General features: G+C 44.7%; 1 protein-coding gene across 1 annotated transcript in view; it reads right to left on the reverse strand.

Annotated features, from left to right (window-relative positions):
• Positions 1 to 19,935, reverse strand: part of LOC124614029 (beta-glucuronidase-like) — a 164,559-nt gene extending 144,624 nt beyond the window's left edge. Inside the window, exons 1-2 of the mRNA XM_047142854.1 lie at positions 19,780 to 19,935; positions 956 to 1,153 (exon numbers count right to left, since the gene is read on the reverse strand). Of these exons, the coding sequence (XP_046998810.1) occupies positions 956 to 1,138 (183 nt within the window). The 5' untranslated portion in view covers positions 1,139 to 1,153; positions 19,780 to 19,935. The remainder of the gene's footprint in view (positions 1 to 955; positions 1,154 to 19,779) is intronic.
• Positions 19,936 to 20,153: the final 218 nt, after the last annotated feature.

Raw genomic sequence — 20,153 nt, forward strand, 5'->3', positions numbered from 1 at the left:
ATTGCATTTGATTAGTAATAAACGACTGAAAACACCCAACTTTCTCTACTTCCATTTAAAATAAATAGTCCGTCTTTTAAGGTAAAATGTCCAGCCAACACAACGCCGAGTCTGGATTTTCTAGTTTTGAACTTGGCAATCTTATCTGTACCGGGCTCTTAACCTAAAGTAATCGCTTCTGTGGCTTTGTGATCTACGCATTTTCCATGCTCAAGTGATACTATCTTCACTGACAGTTGATCCCAAACCAAGGCAGTACCAGCAATGCGCATTAGCACCCCACATCTGGCACATTTGTACGGCCATGTATGGCAATGCACACCAATCCAAGCACACACAAGAAACAGCAAAGCAAAGGTACGCCAGCGATCGGCCACAAATCCAGAAAAACCAGTGGTGACATAGGAGACAGGCTCTCTGCTGACCAAAACTGGAAGTTATTTTTTTTAAAGAAAAGAAAAAAATACATTTTATTATTTCTGACTTTCATGTTTGAAGGAAACGAAGACTACTCGAAACTCTTAATCTATATTTCTAAGTAAAGAGAGAAACTCCTATAGCTAGGTGTGATACGAAACAAAGAGTTGTTGAAATGCAAATCTCGCTTAACACCTCCGAACATCATTTAGGCCACCCAGGATGTGCATAATATCATTTACTAATGAGGATACCCACAACTGAACACAAGAAAACTTTGCTCAGAAGTCGCTATTTGTATCCAGTATGCGAAGCTTTACCTTTTCTACAAAGAGCGAACCCAACCGAAGGGTGGCATACAAGGCGCAAAAAAGTCAACCTGGAGAGCGAAAAGTTTAGGTAATTTTGAGAGCAGAGCAATTCACTTCTGACAGCGATGTTAATTCTTTGGAAGCTTGACAGGAGCTAGTAACCACAGCCTCTGACCAACATTCGTGTTTTCTAAATGCAGGCACAGCTTGACCGAGAGGCAACGTACCTTGGTGAGATCATCTCCGTACCATTCTTCAGCGTAGCCTATTTCGTCTGCGTCCAGCTTGAAGTTCCAGAGGCCATCTAGAGACTTCACCTCCCTGGACTCGGATTCTCTGGGATACAGCACGCCACCTTTCGCGACTGGCGCCAAGGCCGCTGTAGCAAGCAATAGACAAAGTCTCCACATGCCGACGATAGTATCCTGTGAACAAGACAACGAATCGAAATAATTAACGTTTCTTGAGTATTCGGGGAACCCCCCTTACTTACATAGAGGAATTTCAGAAGCCAAGCATATCTTTAAATGGAGAAAAGTAAAGCGTCACTTGCAGTTTGCTTTTTGTTTTTCAAAATGGCAGAAACATTATTCGCCGAACAATTAGTTGTAATCAAATAATATATGCGAAATCTTTCAGTACATCAGAGAAACTGACAACAAACCCCGAACTGAAAAAAAAGAAAACTTGCAGAATATGGGACATAAAGGTGAACGAGAATTGCTGCCGACCAGTCTACGGAATGAGAACAAAAGAAGAAAGCAGAAGACCATCCTAGTTACCGAAGAGTGATGTGATGACTGTAAGGGAGGGGAAAAGGAAGAGGAAATTAGTGCTTAATGTCCCGTCGACAACGAGGTCATTAGATACGGAGCACAAGCTCGGATTAGGGACGGATGGGGAAGGAAATCGGCCGTGCCCTTTCAAAGGAACCATCCGGACACTTGCCTGAAGCGATTTAGGGAAATCACAGAGAACCTAAATCAGGATGACCGGACGTGGCTTTGAGCCACCGTTCTCCCGAATGTGAGTCCTGTGTGGTAGCTACGGCGCCACCTCGCTCAGTGACTGTGAGGGGATTGTGAGATCACTGGAAAATCTGAGAAAAAATATGAAACAATGGAAAGTCCAGGTTGGAAAACCAACACTGTAATGAAAAGGATATATCAGTACTCACTGTAAGGATGACACTCTGAATTGTAGACAGGCTGCTCCGACCAGAGATAGCTATCATGTCAGCGTGTGGTGTGCTTTCTTTTGTGCCTGTGTGTGTTTTCCTTTCTGAAGAAGGCTTTGACTGGAAGCGCTGTGTGTAAAGTCTTTTCGTTGTGCCTGTTTGCACCTCAAAGTGTCACCTTTCTGGTGAGGAGCAATCTATCTTTTTCGTAATATTGTCGATACAAAATATGACTAAGCTAAATTTTAATTGTTAGGCTTCATGAAGTGGAACTAGGTAATGCGTTCCAGTCTCGATAGTGACTTCATCTTCGGAAAATGTTGTAAATGGGATCTGAATCGTGACTGACAGGAAAGTGTGAAGCGACTACGAGCAATGCCATGACGTGTATTTTTCCTGTCAACTACAGTTATTACAAGGGTGATATGACTGCACGGGTCGCAACGCTTGTATATCGCAATTGGAACAAAGTACAAACATCATGTTCTGCCAAAAACGAGGAAAAACCGCTACCGAAACGTTTCAAATGAGCGTTTTTCATAGGGGAGAGACAGTTTGAAGGATGATGGAAGTACTGGCCGACCACAAACGGTCTGAAGTGAATCAAGATTGAAGAGTAGTAAAGTTGCTGTGCGCCAGCCACTGCCAAATGGTAGACGATCTCACAGGTGCAGTCGGACGTCGGCCACGCTATGTGCTACGAAATTCTGACTGATGATCTGAACATGTGTGTTAGAACATGGTGATTGCTTGACGACTTATGGGGACCTGACCAATAATACTGACGATGATTCGGCGTTTCTCAGCCACATCCTACCTGGAGACGAAACATGATGTTTCTTGTACGATCCACAACTGAAGCCCCAATCCGCGACCTGGAAAACGCAAGTACCACCGCAACAGAAAAACCACGACAAGACAGGTCAAAAGGCAAGATGAAGATTGAAGTGTTTTTTGATTCAAATGGAATAGTTCACATGGAATTCATCCCAGATGATGCAACGGGAAACGAAAGCCGCTACAAGGAGCTCCTTGACATTTACACGATTCAGTTCGCCATAAGCATCCTGAGCTTTGGATTGGGAAGAACTTGCTGTTGCTAAACAACAACGCTCCTGCACGTTGTCCTGTCTTCGTCCCAGAGAAAATTGCTAGGTGACAGGTCATCGTTTTGTCACACCTTCCGTAGTCACCTCATATCGCAGTATACGATTTTTGTCTCTTTCTCCACAAGAAAGCACAATTATGTGGGTGTAGATTTTATTCAGCCAAAAAGAAACCCCGAGGGACCTCCATGCCAGCATGTTTGAGAGGTGCTTTCAGCAGCTAAACTGAAGCGTCAAAGAAACTGGTATAGGCTTGCGTATTCAAATACAGAGTTATGTAATCAGGCAGAATACAGCGGTGTGGTCGGTAACGCCTATATAAGACAACAAGTGTCTGGCGCAGTTGTTAGATTGGTTACTACTGCTACAATGGTAGGTTATCAAGATTTAAGTGAGTTTGAACGTGGTGTTATAGTCGGCGTACGAGCGATGTGACACAGCATCTCCTAGGCAGCGATGAAGTGGGGATTTCCCCGTACGACCATTTCACGAGTGTACCGTGAATATCAGGAATCCGGTAAAACATCAAATCTCCGACATCGCTGCGGCGGGAAAAATGATCCTGCATGAACGGGACCAACGACGACAGAAGAGAATCGTTCAGCGTGACAGATGTGCAACCCTTCCGCAAATTGCTGTAGATTTCAATACAGGGCCATCAACAAGTATCAGAGAGCGAACCATTCAACGAAAAATCATCGATATGGGCTTTCGGAGCTGAAGGCCCACTCTTGTACCCTTAACGACTGCACGACACAAAGCTTTACGCCTCGCCTGGGACCATCAACACCGACATTGCACTGTTGATCACTGGAAACATGGTGCTTCGTCGGACGAGTCTCGTTTCAAATAGTATCGAGCAGATGGACGTGTACAGGTATCGAGACAAACTCATGAATCCATGGACCCTGCACGTCAGCAGGGGACTGTTCAAGCTGTTGGAGACTCTGCCGGGGTGTGGGGCGTAAGCAGTTGGAGTGATATGGGACCCCTGATACGTGTAGATACGACTCGACAGGGGACACGTAAGTAAGCATCCTGTCTCATCACCTGCATCTATTCATGTTCTTTGTGCATTCCGATGGACTTTCACAATTCCAACGGAACAAAGCGACACTCCACACGTCCAGAATTGCTACAGTGTGGCTCCAGGAACTCTCTTCTGAGTTTAAACACTTCCGCTGGTCACCAGACTCGCCAGACACGAATATTATTGAGCATATCTGGAATGCCTTGCAACGTGCTGTTCAGAAGAATTCTCCACCCCCTCGTACTCTTATGGATTTATAGCCAGCCCTACAGGATTCATGGTGTCAGTTCCCTCCAGCATTACTTCAGATATTAATCGAGTTCATGCCACGTCGTGTTGCGGCGCTTCTGCCTGCTCATGGGGGCCCTACGCGATGCGATATTAGGCAGCTCTACCAGTTCCTTTTTTTTGGGGGGGGGGGGGTCTTCATTGTATGTGGACGTTGGAAGATGACCATAGCGGCCAACAGTGGCTCCTTTGAGGGAGGATAAGGATCTATTTAATTCTATATTCTATGCTGTGGCCCTATAGCCTTCAGGCCAAAAGCTAATTAAAATGAATAGGTGCACGCCATGGCTGTATGGCTTTCTGGCCACACACACACACACACACACACACACACAGACTCTCTCTCTCTCTCTCTCTCTCTCTCTCTCTCCCTCTCTCTCTCTCTCTCTCTCTCTCCAGTAAAGAAAAACAACTAAGATGAGCACACGCCTTGCTACGCGGTATCTTTTGAGACATCGGCGTTCTTGCGGGTGTCTACTTCCCAGGCGTTAAGTCCCAAGACTTTGTTGACTCTAGCAGTACAACAGGCCTGGCCAAAGAGTGCTCCGGCTGCACTCCTGCCTAGCACTCCGAGCACAGTGACGAGTACGACTGAGGGGTGAGGGCAGAAGGGGAAGGAAAAAGCTGCGGCTAGACGCTGCTAGTGCGAGGCAGTCAGCTTTTAATAGTTTGCTAACAATATCAATTTACCTTCTGCATTAGGAATGCCATGCTAAGTGCTTAATACGCTACCACAGAACTATGAGATGGGAAGACATTCATTGGGACACCAGTACAATAACACCGACAAAAATGATACAATGCACTTGTCTTCTGATGGACAAGCGTGAATACTGACTGAACTTAATGCAGCTATTAGGGAAAGAACTGAGTAAAGGGCAAATACAGCATTGACAAAATCTTTTACTGTCGATATCACCAATTACTTGAATCACTGGAAACGGATACGGCAGACAAAATTGATGCTAACAAACAACAGGTAATCCAATTGGAAAAGAAGCTTCACGTCGATGACGTTGAACAGTTACCAGAAGTCAAGGCAGTCATTTGTGGACCAGACATAACTGACTACGTTTCCATGACTGAGACACTTCATCTGTAGTTCAGTAAGAGGTTCCAAGGCCTTGCACGTGGAAGATAAATTTCGATTTATTTGTTAGGACATCCTCTCTTTTGGCTGCTGATGTACGTACTCATTATCTCCAACTTTAGCTGACAGATGTACAGTGCAGCACCAGGATCAGTGACCTGTTTTTACTATCCAGAAATTTTCAAGACTCCTATAAAATGTTACCTCAAGAGCAATAGCCTTGACTGCACAGTCAAGCCGTTAAAGTTATTTCAGTATATGGTTCAACACATTGTACAAACACTTTTTGTCCGTTATGAAATTGAGAAAGTTCTACCAACGTTCAGCATTACCAAATTTTAATCTGATTAACACCATGTATTAGTATCACAAATCAAAGTTCCAGACATATTACATATCCTAAAATCAAAATATGTATAAATTTAAAAACATCACAACTTTGAGTCAGATGCCTGCAAGTCAGGCTTTTTGTAGTTCACTCACTGTATTATCACTGTCTGATGTACTTATTTAATTAAACAATGAAAGTTATTGCTTAGAAGGAAAAATAATAACTTGATAATAATCACGAGTGATAAAATACTGCTTACAAAAGTATGTTAAAATGGTAGCCTCTTGAAAGTAGTTACACTGTGTCGCAAACATATCTTCCTAAGTTTCTCACGTGTGTGGCCTTCGCCGTATAGCTGTCTCATTCACACATCGGCTCGAAACAGCGCAGTTGTGGGAGAAGCTGGAACGTTGAACAGATTCGCCTCTGTTCGCGGAGCGCAAGTTCACTCTGGGAGCGAAAATCTTGGCCAGGCCTCTAGCATAACATCTTTTCAGGAGACTATCCATTTCATTCAATTACTCCTCTGAGTATTGTTCTGTCTCTGGCAGAAATAAAGTCTTTTCGGCAGACGTTAAAATTTTTATTTCTTCTCCCTGAACTTTAATTCTCTCTCCAGACTGTTCCTGGGTTTCCTTTCCTGCTTGCTCAACGTACAAAATGAACAATACCGGGGACTGGCTACAGTCTGCACTCACTCCTTTCTCCACCTCTGCTTCTATTTTATGTCCTTCGGCTCTTATAACCGCAGAGAGCCTTATATAGAGAAATTGTTAGCTGTTGTAAGAGGTTCAGTTCCCATAGCTGAATTTTTTACGAAAATATTGAAACTACCAATGAAACTAACATTTTATAACTTCCCATCAAATGCCTGTACAACATTCTGACAAGCTAATATATTTCTTGTAAATACATCAAAGTATGCATTGCATTCAAGACTTCGTCGTTCCTAACGTATGAGTTGTGTAATGTTTAAGTTTTGAAAAGTAATTATTGTGTTCAGTTGTTTGGCATTATTATTATAGATTATTATGCTGTTAGAATGACTGGTGGTGATTGCAACATATACACTCCTGGCCATTAAAATTGCTTCACCACGAAGATGACGTGCTACAGACGCGAAATTTAACCGACAGACAGAAGATGCTGTGATATGCAAATGATTAGCTTTTAAGAGCATTCACACGAGGCTGGCGCCGGTGGCGACACCTACAACGTGCTAACATGAGGAAAGTTTCCAACCGATTTCTCATACACAAACAGCAGTTGACCGGCGTTACCTGGTGAAACATTATTGTGATGCCTCGTGTAAGGAGGAGAAATGCGTACCATCACGTTTCCGAATTTGATAAAGGTCGGATTGTAGCCCATCGCGATTGCGGTTTATCGTATCGCGACATTGCTGCTCGCGTTAGTCGAGATCCAATGACTGTTAGCAGAATATGGAATCGGTGAGTTCAGGAGGGTAATATGGAACGCCGTGCTGGATCCCAACGGCCTCGTATCACTAGCAATCGAGATGACAGACATCTTATCCGCATGCCTGTAACGGATCGTGCAGCCACGTTTCGATCCCCGAATCAACAGCTGGGGACGTTTGCAAGACAACAACCATCTGCACGAACAGTTTGACGACATTTGCAGCAGCATGGCCTATCAGCTCGGAGACCATGGTTACGGTTACCCTTGACGCTGCATCACAGACAGGAGCGCCTGTGATGGTGTACTCAACGACGAACCTGGGTACATGAATGGCAAAACGTCATTTTTTCGGATGAATCCAGGTTCTGTTTACAGCATCATGATGGTCGCATCCGTGTTTGGTGACATCGCGGTGAACGCACTTTGGAAGTGTGTATTCGTCATCACCATACTGGCGTATCACCCGGCGTGATGGTATGGGGTGCTATTGGTTACACGTCTTGGTCACCTCTTGTTCGCACTGACGGCGCTTTGAACAGTGGACGTTACATTTCAGATGTGTTACGACCAGTGGCGCTACCCTTCATTCGATCCCTGAGAAACCCTACATTTCAGTAGGATAATGCACGACCGCATGTTGCAGGTCCTGTACGAGCCTTTCTGGATACAGAAAATGTTCGACTGCTGCCCTGGCCAGCACATTCTTCAGATCTCTCACCAATTGAAAACGTCTGGTCAATGGTGGCCGAACAACTGGCTCGTCACAATACGCCAGTCACTACTCTTGATGAACTGTGGTTTCGTGTTGAAGCTGCATGGGCAGCTGTACCTGTACACGCCATCCAAGCTCTGTTTGACTCAATGCCGAGGCGTATCAAGGCCGTTATTACGGCCAGAGGTGGTTGTTCTGGGTACTGATTTCTCAGGATCTGTGCACCCAAATTGCGTAAAAATGTAATCACATGTCAGTTCTAGTGTAATATATTTGCAACTTTCTTCTTGGTGTAGCAATTTTAATGACCAGTAGTGTATGTGCTGTATGTTTCTAGAAATTTGTAAATAATTAGTAATGAAAGGGCGTGTGCATCATATTGCGTAATTAAGCCGTGAGCCACATACACTGTCTGATCAAAAGTATGCAGACACTACCAAGTAATGTGGAATTTACCACCAAATGTTATGAGAGGCAGAGCTGCCTCTATAAAAGGAGGAATGGAGTATTGCGTTATCAGCAGAGAAGGAGTAACAGCAGAATGCGTCGGTCAGTTGAGCTCAGAGACATCGCTGGTGGACTATCATGGGTTGCCACCTGAGTAACAAATCAATAAGACGCATCTCAACCCTTCTGGAGCTTCCCAAGGCGACTTTGGACGATGAGATTGTGAAGTGGAAACGCAAAGGAACAGCTACAGTAAACTAAGACAAGGCAGGCCTCATGTACTGAAGGGCAGGGACCGTCGAACACTGCGGAGAGTTGTTTTTAAAACCTCGTGAAACTCAGCGGAGGGATTCACTCGTGAGTCCCAAAGTGCTACCAGCAGTGCACGTGGCACAGTGATTGTGCGTCTGGAGTTACAAACAGTGAGGTACAATGGTCGAGCAGCTCGTTAAAAGCCACACATTTCTATAGTCTGTAACACTTGAGGTGGCGTTTAGAGCGATGCCACCGGACAGTGGGTGATTGGGAACGAGTGATTTGGAAATGGGTGACTGTAAACGAAAGATCTGGATGATGAATCACGCTGTACCCTTTGGCAATCCAATGAAATGGTCTGGGTTTGACGAATGCCTGGAGAATGTTACTTGCATTTATGTGTGGTGCTAACAGTGAAGTACAAAGCAGGTGATGGTACTATATAGGGGTATTTCTCTTGGTTAGGGTGTGGTCCTTCTGCTGCGCTTAAGTAAACGCTAAATGTGGAAGAAGATAAACAAATTTTACAGCACTGTGTACTATGTATATTACAGGAACAGTCCAGATGCGATGATTCTATCAGTAAGAGAATGTACCCTGTCACAAAGCAATATCTTTGATGAAGTGCTTTGCGGACAATAATATTACTGAAATGGACAGGGCTGCCCAGAGCCCCGATCTGAACTCAATGTACCACCTCTGGATCAGTCAAAATGTCGATTTGTTTCCAGACCCGACGTCCAACATTACTACATTCTCTGGTTTCAGCTCTTGAGGAACGATGGCCTACAATTCCTCCACAGACATTCACACACACCATTAAAAGCCGTTGTAAAGCCGAAGGGTGGACACACTCCCTTTTAATGACCACAGAAAGCTGTCCGGATGCATTTTATCAGATAGTGTATGTTCTTGGTCCCTGGTTACGTCCCAGTCTCTGCTTACAATCTGAATAAAATTTATTATCAATGGCGGTCAAAGACTCCGGATATGTGAAGTTAAACCCATACGGCCAGATAACTTGTTAAAGAGCGCACAGGAGCGGATAGAGGTTCAGAGAAATCGCTCACCCTTGGGGAGATGAATCCCCTTAAAGACGAAATGATCAGCCATGATCAAGGGCATGCGAATCCAGAAGGCTTTGGTACCCACTGCCTTAAAGATGCGTTATGTGTAGCCGCAGGAAATGTGGCCTGTAACTGACAAAAAGAAAAAGAAACATTAGCAAAATATTGTACATTAGTACCCCATTAAGATTCTCAGAAGAAGACTGCCAAGGGGAGGTGACCGTAAGAAAAAGATTGAAAAACAAACGAAACGATAACGTTCTACGAATCGGAATGTGAAATATTAGAAGTCTGAATGTGTTAGGCACATTAGCAGATATCTGCAACAAGAAACGCGAAGGCTCAATGTAGACACAGCAGGAGATAGGCAAGTGAAATGGAAAGCTGAGAAGGATTTGTAGTTAAATGATTATAGGGTAATATAAACAGCAGCAGAAAATGTTTAACGGGAGTAGAATTCGTTGCGAATAGAAAGGGAGTTATTGCGAACAGTTTAGTGATATGATTATTCTCATCAGAATTGACGACAAACCAATGAGAACAACAACGGTTCAGAATGGAGGGATAGGAAGGGTATGCGAAAACACTGAGGGATAACTCAATAAGTAAAGAGAGATGAAAATAAATAACCATGAGGGATCGGAACGCTGTAATAGGGGAAGCAATAGAAGACAAATTAAGCGGATAATAGTGATAATACTGGCTTGGTAGTAGGAATGACAGAGTAGGTAGACTCCTTGATCTGCCAACAAAATTTTAGCTGGGAATGGCAAATATACTGTCCAAGATTTGAAAGTTCCTGACAGATTAACACGGGAATCTGGGACCTTTGCCTTTCGCAGGCGAGTTCTCTATCCACTGAGCTGTTCAAGTACGACTAGCAAGTCCTCCTCCCCCCTCTCAGATTCACTCCTGCCTTTCAAACTGTGGCTAAGGTATTTCTCCACAGAGCGCTAGACCCGCGAAACGTCAGCAGAACTCCTGTGAAGTTTGGAAGGTAGGAGAGAGGGTACTGATGGAATTTAAGCTGTCAGAGCTGGATAGCTCAGTCGCCTGTGAAAGGCAAAGCTCCCAAGTTCGAAACCCAGTCTAGCACACTGTTTTAATCGGCAGTGAAGTTTCAAATCGTCAAACACTTCGCTGCAGAACGAAAATTCATATTTAACACTGACAAAGAACCGCCAGAGAAGAAGGTATATTTGAAGAAGGCCTGGATGCACGCGAAGGCATTAGCTGTATTTCATCACGGTGAGATAGAGATTCCGAAATCTGATTTTGGATTATAAGATGTACCCAGGGGTAAATACAGAGTCAGCTCACAATTCAGTAACTAAAGTGGAATACTAAAGTATCGTGGAATTATGAAGTGTGTTTCAAGTACTGTATGGCTGTACACACTGCAATAGTAATACCATATTAGGCAGAATTAATTTTTCCCCAAGCAGCCGAGTGTGCACTGTTTTGCAACTTCCTGACAGATTAAAACTGTGTGCTGGACTGGGCCACAAGCGTAGAGCACGAGAGAGATGCTGGCGGTAGTAACCGAGTTCTGCCAAGAAAGCATTACCACAGTGGGCACTTCGGTTGAAGAAGAATAGAAATCTCTAAAAAGGGCAATCACAGAAGTCAAACACGGAAATATAGATACAAGGACGGCAACTGCGAAGAAAACTTGTGCAACGGTAGCAGTAAAAGTCACTTAGGAGTAAAATAAATACGAAATGCAATGGTGCTACGGTGAAATTTCTCCTGCAAAAATGTGAAGAAATCGAAAGTAAAATAATCACCGGAAGAACAGATTAAGCATTCAGAAAGCTAACTTATTTTAGGTGAAATTAAAAACAACGCCTTCGTCATTGAGAATGAAAAGGAAATTCCATTGTTAACCGCAGAGTAGAGAGCGGATAGGTGGAAAGAATACATTAAAGTTCTGTAGATGGAGAGAAATTGTCTGATGATGTGATAGAAACAGAAATGAAAGTCTGTATGGAAGACATAGCAGATCCTGTATTAGAGTCAGAGTTGAATAAAGGATTGGAAGACTTGCGATCAGATGAGGCAGAAAGGCTAGGTAACGCCTCATCGGAATTTCTAAAACAATAGCGCGGAAGTGGCAACGTAAGGATCATTTTAGTTAATGTACAGATTCCGAGACTGCAGACATATCACTGGTCTCTCGGGATCATCCACACAATCCCGAAGGTAACAAGGTCAGTTAAGTACGAGAACTACTGCACAATCGGCTTAACAGCTCATGCATCCAAGTTGCAGACATGAATAATACGAGTATATAGAAGAATGGCAAAAAAATTGGAAGATCTGTTAGATGACTGTCAGTTTGGCTTTCGTAAAGGTAAAGGTACCAGGCAGGCAATTCTGACGTTGTAGTTGATAATTTAGGCTGGACTTCAAAAAAATCAAGACAACCTATGGTGTACATCGACCTAGAAACAGCATTCAGTAACATCAAATGGTGCAAAACCTTTAAAATTCTATGAAAAATTGGTACGCAGGGACTTCAGAAAGTAAAGTACAGATATTGTGGTTCCAAATTTCGTGCACACACTGCTCTGCTACTGTACGGATAACAGGCGCATCACTATGGGAGTGAAACGGCGCAGCAACTGGAAACGCACTCCAAAGCTGAAGTACGCAGGACAGTGCGGTTCTTGTGGGCGAAAGTCTAAACTACATACAGTTTCACCACGAAATTCTATCCGTATATGGACAAAGTGCAGTGTCACGTCCAGCCATAGTGAAATAGTGCCAAGAACTTGACCAAGACCGCACACACGTGGCTGATGTAATCAACCACAGAGGACAATTTCTGCCAATTTGGGAAGATCATCTGGGGAGAAAACGATTTTCTGAGGATATTTACTCATCAATTCTCGAATGGCTCCGTGACCAAGGAACGGATTCTACCGTCGAAGGGTTGAACGACTGGTTGAACGTCCCGATCGTTGTTTAGAGAGACTTAGTCACTGTGTCGACAAATAGTGTCACGTATCTGAGTCATTTTGAGTGTAGTGCGGTATTCAATAAAAGTTACTCGGCCTGACATAAGAATGTGTAAAATACATTTTGAAGTCCCTTCCTATAAGCTATACGAAAATATCGGTAATATACAACAGATACGATGATGGATCGATAAGACTGGTAGAGCAAGAAAGAAGTGCAAGAGCGTTCATCTTGTATATCGACGAAGCCATGAGGGAAAGAAACGCAATTTTCATGAGTGGGAGTAATATTAGGGTGAAACAACATCGATGATAAAATTCGCTGAAGAATTTGCCATCTTTTGTGCTTTCTTATGTGAAAGTGAGGTAGAATTACAGGATTTGTTTTGTAGAAAATCCGGTATCAATGATGGTAAAACAAATTTTACTGTCCGTCTAGATTGCATTCGTTTCTAATGCTATTAGAAACATTATAGCTTTACAAATGCAGAGGGTGCCCAAAAACATGGAAAGACAAAAAGCAACACATTACCATTCCTAATACTCGTACAGCGTAGGAAACACGTTGGTATTCAAAACAGGTTCCAGGCATCTTGCAATGATTAAATGTATGGATTTCAAGGGAATCTTACACCATTCTTCCTGCAAATAGTATACAAGTTCAGGTAATGATGATGGAGTTGGATGGTGATCACACACCCGTATCTTCAAAGTAGACCACAAAGGTTCAGCAATATTGGGATCCGGTGAATGTGGTGATCGAGGGAGATTCGACAATTCATCCTACTGTTCACAATGCTAGTCCTGCACATTTATAGCTGTGTCAACATGGACGTCTTCTTGGGACACAGCATCACCATCCGGGAACAACCATTGTACCATGGGATGGACCTCATCACGCCAAATGATCCACAGCCTTGGCAGTAATGCGATCTTGCACAGTAACCATGGAGCACATGGAGCCTATCACGGCGCCAAAGAGGACTTCCTGCTAGCAACTCCAGATGCAGTGCGCTGGATTGAAGGACTGGATATTCTGTTGTAAAGACAATCTTAAGTTTCTTGTGTGTCAATATGTACATATGTACACTCCTGGAAATTGAAATAAGAACACCGTGAATTCATTGTCCCAGGAAGGGGAAACTTTATTGACACATTCCTGGGGTCAGATACATCACATGATCACACTGACAGAACCACAGGCACATAGACACAGGCAACAGAGCATGCACAATGTCGGCACTAGTACAGTGTATATCCACCTTTCGCAGCAATGCAGGCTGCTATTCTCCCATGGAGACGATCGTAGAGATGCTGGATGTAGTCCTGTGGAACGGCTTGCCATGCCATTTCCACCTGGCGCCTCAGTTGGACCAGCGTTCGTGCTGGACGTGCAGACCGCGTGAGACGACGCTTCATCCAGTCCCAAACATGCTCAATGGGGGACAGATCCGGAGATCTTGCTGGCCAGGGTAGTTGACTTACACCTTCTAGAGCACGTTTGGTGGCACGGGATACATGCGGACGTGCATTGTCCTGTTGGAACAGCAAGTTTCCTTGCCGGTCTAGGAATGGTAGAACGATGGGTTCGATGACGGTTTGGATGTACTGTGCACTATTCAGTGTCCCCTCGACGACCACCAGTGGTGTACGGCCAGTGTAGGAGATCGCTCCCCACACCATGATGCCGGGTGTTGGCCCTGTGTGCCTCGGTCGTATGCAGTCCTGATTGTGGCGCTCACCTGCACGGCGCCAAACACGCATACGACCATCATTGGCACCAAGGCAGAAGCGACTCTCATCGCTGAAGACGACACGTCTCCATTCGTCCCTCCATTCACGCCTGTCGCGACACCACTGGAGGCGGGCTGCACGATGTTGGGGCGTGAGCGGAAGACGGCCTAACGGTGTGCGGGACCGTAGCCCAGCTTCATGGAGACGGTTGCGAATGGTCCTCGCCGATACCCCCGGAGCAACAGTGTCCCTAATTTGCTGGGAAGTGGCGGTGCGGTTCCCTACGGCACTGCGTAGGATCCTACGGTCTTGGCGTGCATCGGTGCGTCGCTGCGGTCCGGTCCCAGGTCGACGGGCACGTGCACCTTCCGCCGACCACTGGCGACAACATCGATGTACTGTGGAGACCTCACGCCCCACGTGTTGAGCAATTCGGCGGTACGTCCACCCGGCCTCCCGCATGCCCACTATACGCCCTCGCTCAAAGTCCGTCAATTGCACATACGGTTCACGTCCACGCTGTCGCGGCATGCTACCAGTGTTAAAGACTGCGATGGAGCTCCGTATGCCACGGCAAACTGGCTGGCACTGACGGCGGCGGTGCACAAATGCTGCGCAGCTAGCGCCATTCGACGGCCAACACCGCGGTTCCTGGTGTGTCCGCTGTGCCGTGCGTGTGATCTTTGCTTGTACAGCCCTCTCGCAGTGTCCGGAGCAAGTATGGTGGGTCTGACACACCGGTGTCAGTGTGTTCTTTTTTCCATTTCCAGGAGTGTACATGTAATTTCATGATATGTCTGTATTAGCCATACGCTAAATAACATGGAATACCACGACATGGCTGCCCCAATCATCACCTAACCACCGTCGTGTTTCGCTTTTGGGACATAAACTCGTCCAGAAGCTGGAAATAGTGGGGAACAAGACTCATCAGACCAAATGACTTTCTTCCATTGCTCCATAGTCCGTTTTCCTGTTACGGTTATTTTTATCACAGATGAGTGGTCTCGGAATGCCAGCTCGCCATCAATTCCCTTCGTGTTGCTTTGGTGCTGACATGGTTCGCGAGTGAGACATTCAGATCCGCAGTGATTTTTGCAGCTGTGGTCCTCTTATTTTTCGTCACAGTCCTCTTGAATTACTATCTGTCACGATCGCTCAATACACAGTTTCGTCCACGTTGAGACTTGGTTGATGATATTTTTCCGCTTTCCCTGTATGCGATGTAAATCTTCGATAGGGAGAACCTTTAAAACACCAAACACTTCGGTAACTTTGGTTACAGAAGAACCCAGTTTTTGCCCATGTTCTAACTCACTGAGCTCCGTCATAATGCACTCATAACTCCACAGTACAGCCGGCCGGAGTCGCCGTGCGGTTCTAGGCGCTACAGTCTGCAGTGGCGCGACCGCTACGGTCGCAGGTTCGAATCCTGCCTCGGGCATAGATGTGTGTGATGTCTTTCGGTCAGTTAGGTTTCAGTAGTTCTAAGTTCTAGGGGATTGATGACCAAAGAAGTTAGGTCCCATAGTGCTCAGAGCCATTTTTTTGAATACACAGTACACTGTTCAGACCAAGTATTGTGGACATTGCACAGGTGGTGTTCGCGGTCAAATACAACAGTGTAACCCGCAGGCCGAGCTAGCATCTGCATTTATGTTGAAGCATTCATTTCTCATAGTGCTTCGCCGCGCGGTGTAGCCGCGCCGTCTTAGGCGCCTCGTCACGGTTCGCGCGGCTTTCCCCGTCGGAGGTTCGAGTCCTCCCTCGGGCATGGGTGTGTATGTGTCGTCCTTAGCGTAAGTTAGTTTACGTTAGATTAATAGTTTGTAGGCCTAGGGACCTATGACCTCAGCAGTTAGGTCCCATAGGAACTTACCACAAATTTGCAATTTTTTTGTGGAGCTTTCATATTTTTGTCTAACCCCTGTAAACGAGAATTACGGGATCTGTTTAATGGAATGACCAATCTAATGGGCATATAACATGGGGAAACTAAACCTAAGAAAGCCGAAAGTAATGAGAAGTAGTAGAAATGAGACAAACGAAGAACTCAAAAGAAAATTTGGTACCACCTAGTAGACGATGAGGGTAAAAAAAAGTCTATTAGCATTAAACACAGGCCTTAATTTGAGGAAGAAATTTCGGGGAATGGACGTTTGGAGCAGAGCGTTCTGTGACAATAAATCATGACTATAGGAAAATCAGAAAAGAAGAGAATCGAAGCGTTTGACATAAAGTCTTTAAGTAGACTCGTCAGGTAAGAATGGAAGAGATTCTCCACAGTATGGGAAAGGAACGAATATGTGTGAAATATTAACTAGAAGAACGGATAGCATGACAGAACATGCGTTCCTCAGGAAGCAACTTCCATGGTACCAGTTGAAGGGCAAACAACATACGTAAAACGGCAACTGGAATACATCCAACAAATAATTGAAGACATTGGTTGTTCAGTGCTCATCTGACACGACGACGATGACACAGGAGAGGAAATCGTGGCGGGTCACATCAAACAAGTCAGGAACTGAGGAAAGAAAAGGCAACATAACTGCATTGTAGTGTCACGTGAAACAATGTGAGCCTTCACAGCACACGTTACCGCTGCTCCTCTTGCCATTTCGCTGAACTCGGAGAACATTTAAAATATGGTCATGAACGCACAGAGCTGAAGGGACTAACTGAAGACAGAACAACTGAAGGATGGAAACTGCGAACTACCCTGCTGGTTGATCCCTAAAAATCAGCAGACACTCAAAACGCTTCACTTTCAATTATGTCATGGTTCCGTCCTCCTGTAACTTGCTGGATAAATCAGGTCAAATATCAAAGGAAGGCAAGCGATTCCAAATAGGATCATGTCCAGTAAAGGACTGCGGTGGCCAAATCAGTCTTTGAGTTGAGGACATGTTTCTTTATACATGCAGCTTGGTGCGCCAAGGCTTTTCCTGTTACAAAAATTCGTCTGTCGATGAAGTAGCAAAAGCAGCTACTTACGTTATGAGAATTTGTTAGATCATATAAGAGGTACCTGTCGGACGGAACTGTAGTGCTGTGTTCGAGATCTGCGGCAATTTTTTCCTGCAGTGTGTAACATTAGCAATGGTTAAATTATTTTAAAAATCCACTTATCAGAACGAACTTCAGTATATTACTACCGTAGAGCAGCATTTATATCAAACTTAATAAAGAATACTATGTTTAAAACTATTAAACGATATGCATTCATACTTACAAAATTATGCAGTTTATTGTCAGTACAAAGACACAAATGCAGTGATCAAAATAAGTGTTGAATATTGCTTTATTGTCAATAATAGACACAATAGGAAACAAAACTGTTGTTGTTCTGTCACTTATAAGAAAACAAGAACTAACAAGTTAAACACATTTCCACTTGACAACTCAAAACAAAACAAAAAAGAACTTTACAAAAGATTCTATTACAAACACTACGCATTCTTCTCACTGTCATCTTGCATAAGGAATTTCTTGTAAACCAGTTGACCCTCCTATTAATTGGAGATGCTTTTGAATGCGGTTAGGCATACTCTTCACCAAATTGTCGAGAGAAGTCAGTGGGATATTGTCACACTCCTCCACAGCGGCCTGTACGAGATCCAGTGAAGTCTCTGGTGGGGCAGGACGATTGAAAACCTCTCGTTTTAGCACAGCCCATGTATTCTCAGTCACTTGATATATGGAGAATATGGAGGCCATTCTATTCAACTGACACTGTACTCCGCTGGGGAGGTGTGCCAGAACATTGTGCTGATGGGGGCGTGCATTGCCGTACACCAGCGCGAACCCCGCTCTAATATGTTCACCAAATGGAGCCACAATGCGTGCAAGGATGTCGTCCCAATACTTCGCACCAGTCATCCCCTCATGTATTGGCACAGTCGGTGACCTGCGGCCATGCATGATTTCACTCCAAAACGTGACTGAACTGCCTTGACAAGAGTCTTTGATACAGTTAAGATGTAAACGTTGTCTTCGTTTCCTCCACACAAGAATGGCAGTATTGTCAGGGTGGGGACTGATACGTGCACCATCAGAAAGCAGTGTTGTGTCCCATTACTCCCTAGCCCACGATGAATGGTTTCGTGCCCATGCGACACGAGCCTCCCCCCCCCCTCCCCCTCCACTCCTCTGATCAAGATTTAGGTGGGGAACATTGAGAGGTCTTCCAGCTCGTTATCCCTGCTCACAGAGACTGTTTCGTATCGTTTGTTTCGACAGCTGCACTGCTATAGCTGTTTGGAACTGCAACCATAGACGTGTAGCGTTGTGTTGATGGTTTCTGTTTGCTTTTATACGCAGATGTCATTCGTACACACCTGTTATTTTTCTTCCGCAGCCACTTCTGTGACGATCCACAACATTTCTTGGCAGCAGAAACTTGTTCCATATTCTTGAGACAACACTTTGACTCATGGCGACATTCGCTGTGACGTCCATCCGTCTCATTCCCTGCCCCATTAGGGGAACTACACAGAGCTTCTGACTGCATGTAAGTGTCACAGTTCTCGTAATGACACATAGCACAAGAACTGCAATGTTTACTGGTGACACGGTTGCCTCAGACTGTACATACTGCCCCCTCAAAACAGAAACGTGGCCTGTTTCTGCTAGAATTATATTACAAACAAACCGATGTACTGATATCATAACGGGTTTCTGGATCAAAACGTACAATGTTAAAGGAATATTCAACATCTATTTTGATCACAGTACAAGCTTTTCTGCGTGACGTACTATTTAATAAACAAGTATTACTAGACAACAGACAAATTTATTTTCTTTTTGCTATTTTTTCGAAAACTAGCATATTGAGTGCGAGGCTGTATACAAAATAAAGATTGATTCTTGCAAGGAAGAAAACAGCAACCAGGCACTGTTGATAATGCTAACTGTTCACACAAATAGCACCGTTGCCGGTTTCGAACCGACAGGATGATCTTCAGACGGCTGTTCACGTGTAAGCATTAATATAGGTGCCTTAAAACGTGAACAGCAATGCACATCAATGTAAGCAACAATATATGTACATCTAAACGTGAACAGGCGTCTGAAGATGAATCTGTCTGTTCGAAACCGAAAATGGCTCAGTTTGCGTTAACGAACAGCTTCATTAACAGTGGCTGGCCGCTGCTTTCCTTTTTGCAAGAATGAAACGGTATTTTCTTTATTTTCCAGTGACAATTATGAACCCTGATTTTTGTCACTGTACCTAAGGATCCTCTTCTGGGTGGTTACCTTGTAAAATTACTTTCTTTCGACTACCAAGACATTGGTCGTTTGAAAAGCTGTTTACTATCCCCCTGACGGCTAATGCCGCAATATTGACATGAAAGAGGTGCGTGGCGTAGTGCCATTTACGCTTATGGTAAACGTTTCGATTGCAGAGCTAGTGGCTGCTCTCAACTTACTTCAATGTGTTGAGGTGTGCGGCGTGGAGGTCAGCAGGACGCCCGAACACGCACTGACAACTCTGTGTCGCTGATAGGTGTGCTAGCGAGCTTCGGCGTCGCTTATCACCGTCCTCCCTCTGATCCAAACATTCATCCAATCATCAACGTGGAAGAAGAATTCGTGAGACAGTGCGACGACTGCTGCTGCGGCTGGCCATGTCACGTGACACAGCATAAAGCGGCTGCGCTCAAGGACTTCTGGTACCACGTGCACTGCGCCTCCATCCACAACGCGCAGGTCACAGTCCAGTGAATGACGCTTCGGATCTGGTAACCGTCATCTCTTACAAATTTAGCAATGACAGCATATCCGTTTTGCCTGTTACTGGATG

Source organism: Schistocerca americana, chromosome 1 (genome assembly GCF_021461395.2).
Source record: "Schistocerca americana isolate TAMUIC-IGC-003095 chromosome 1, iqSchAmer2.1, whole genome shotgun sequence".
NCBI lineage: Eukaryota > Metazoa > Arthropoda > Insecta > Orthoptera > Acrididae > Schistocerca > Schistocerca americana.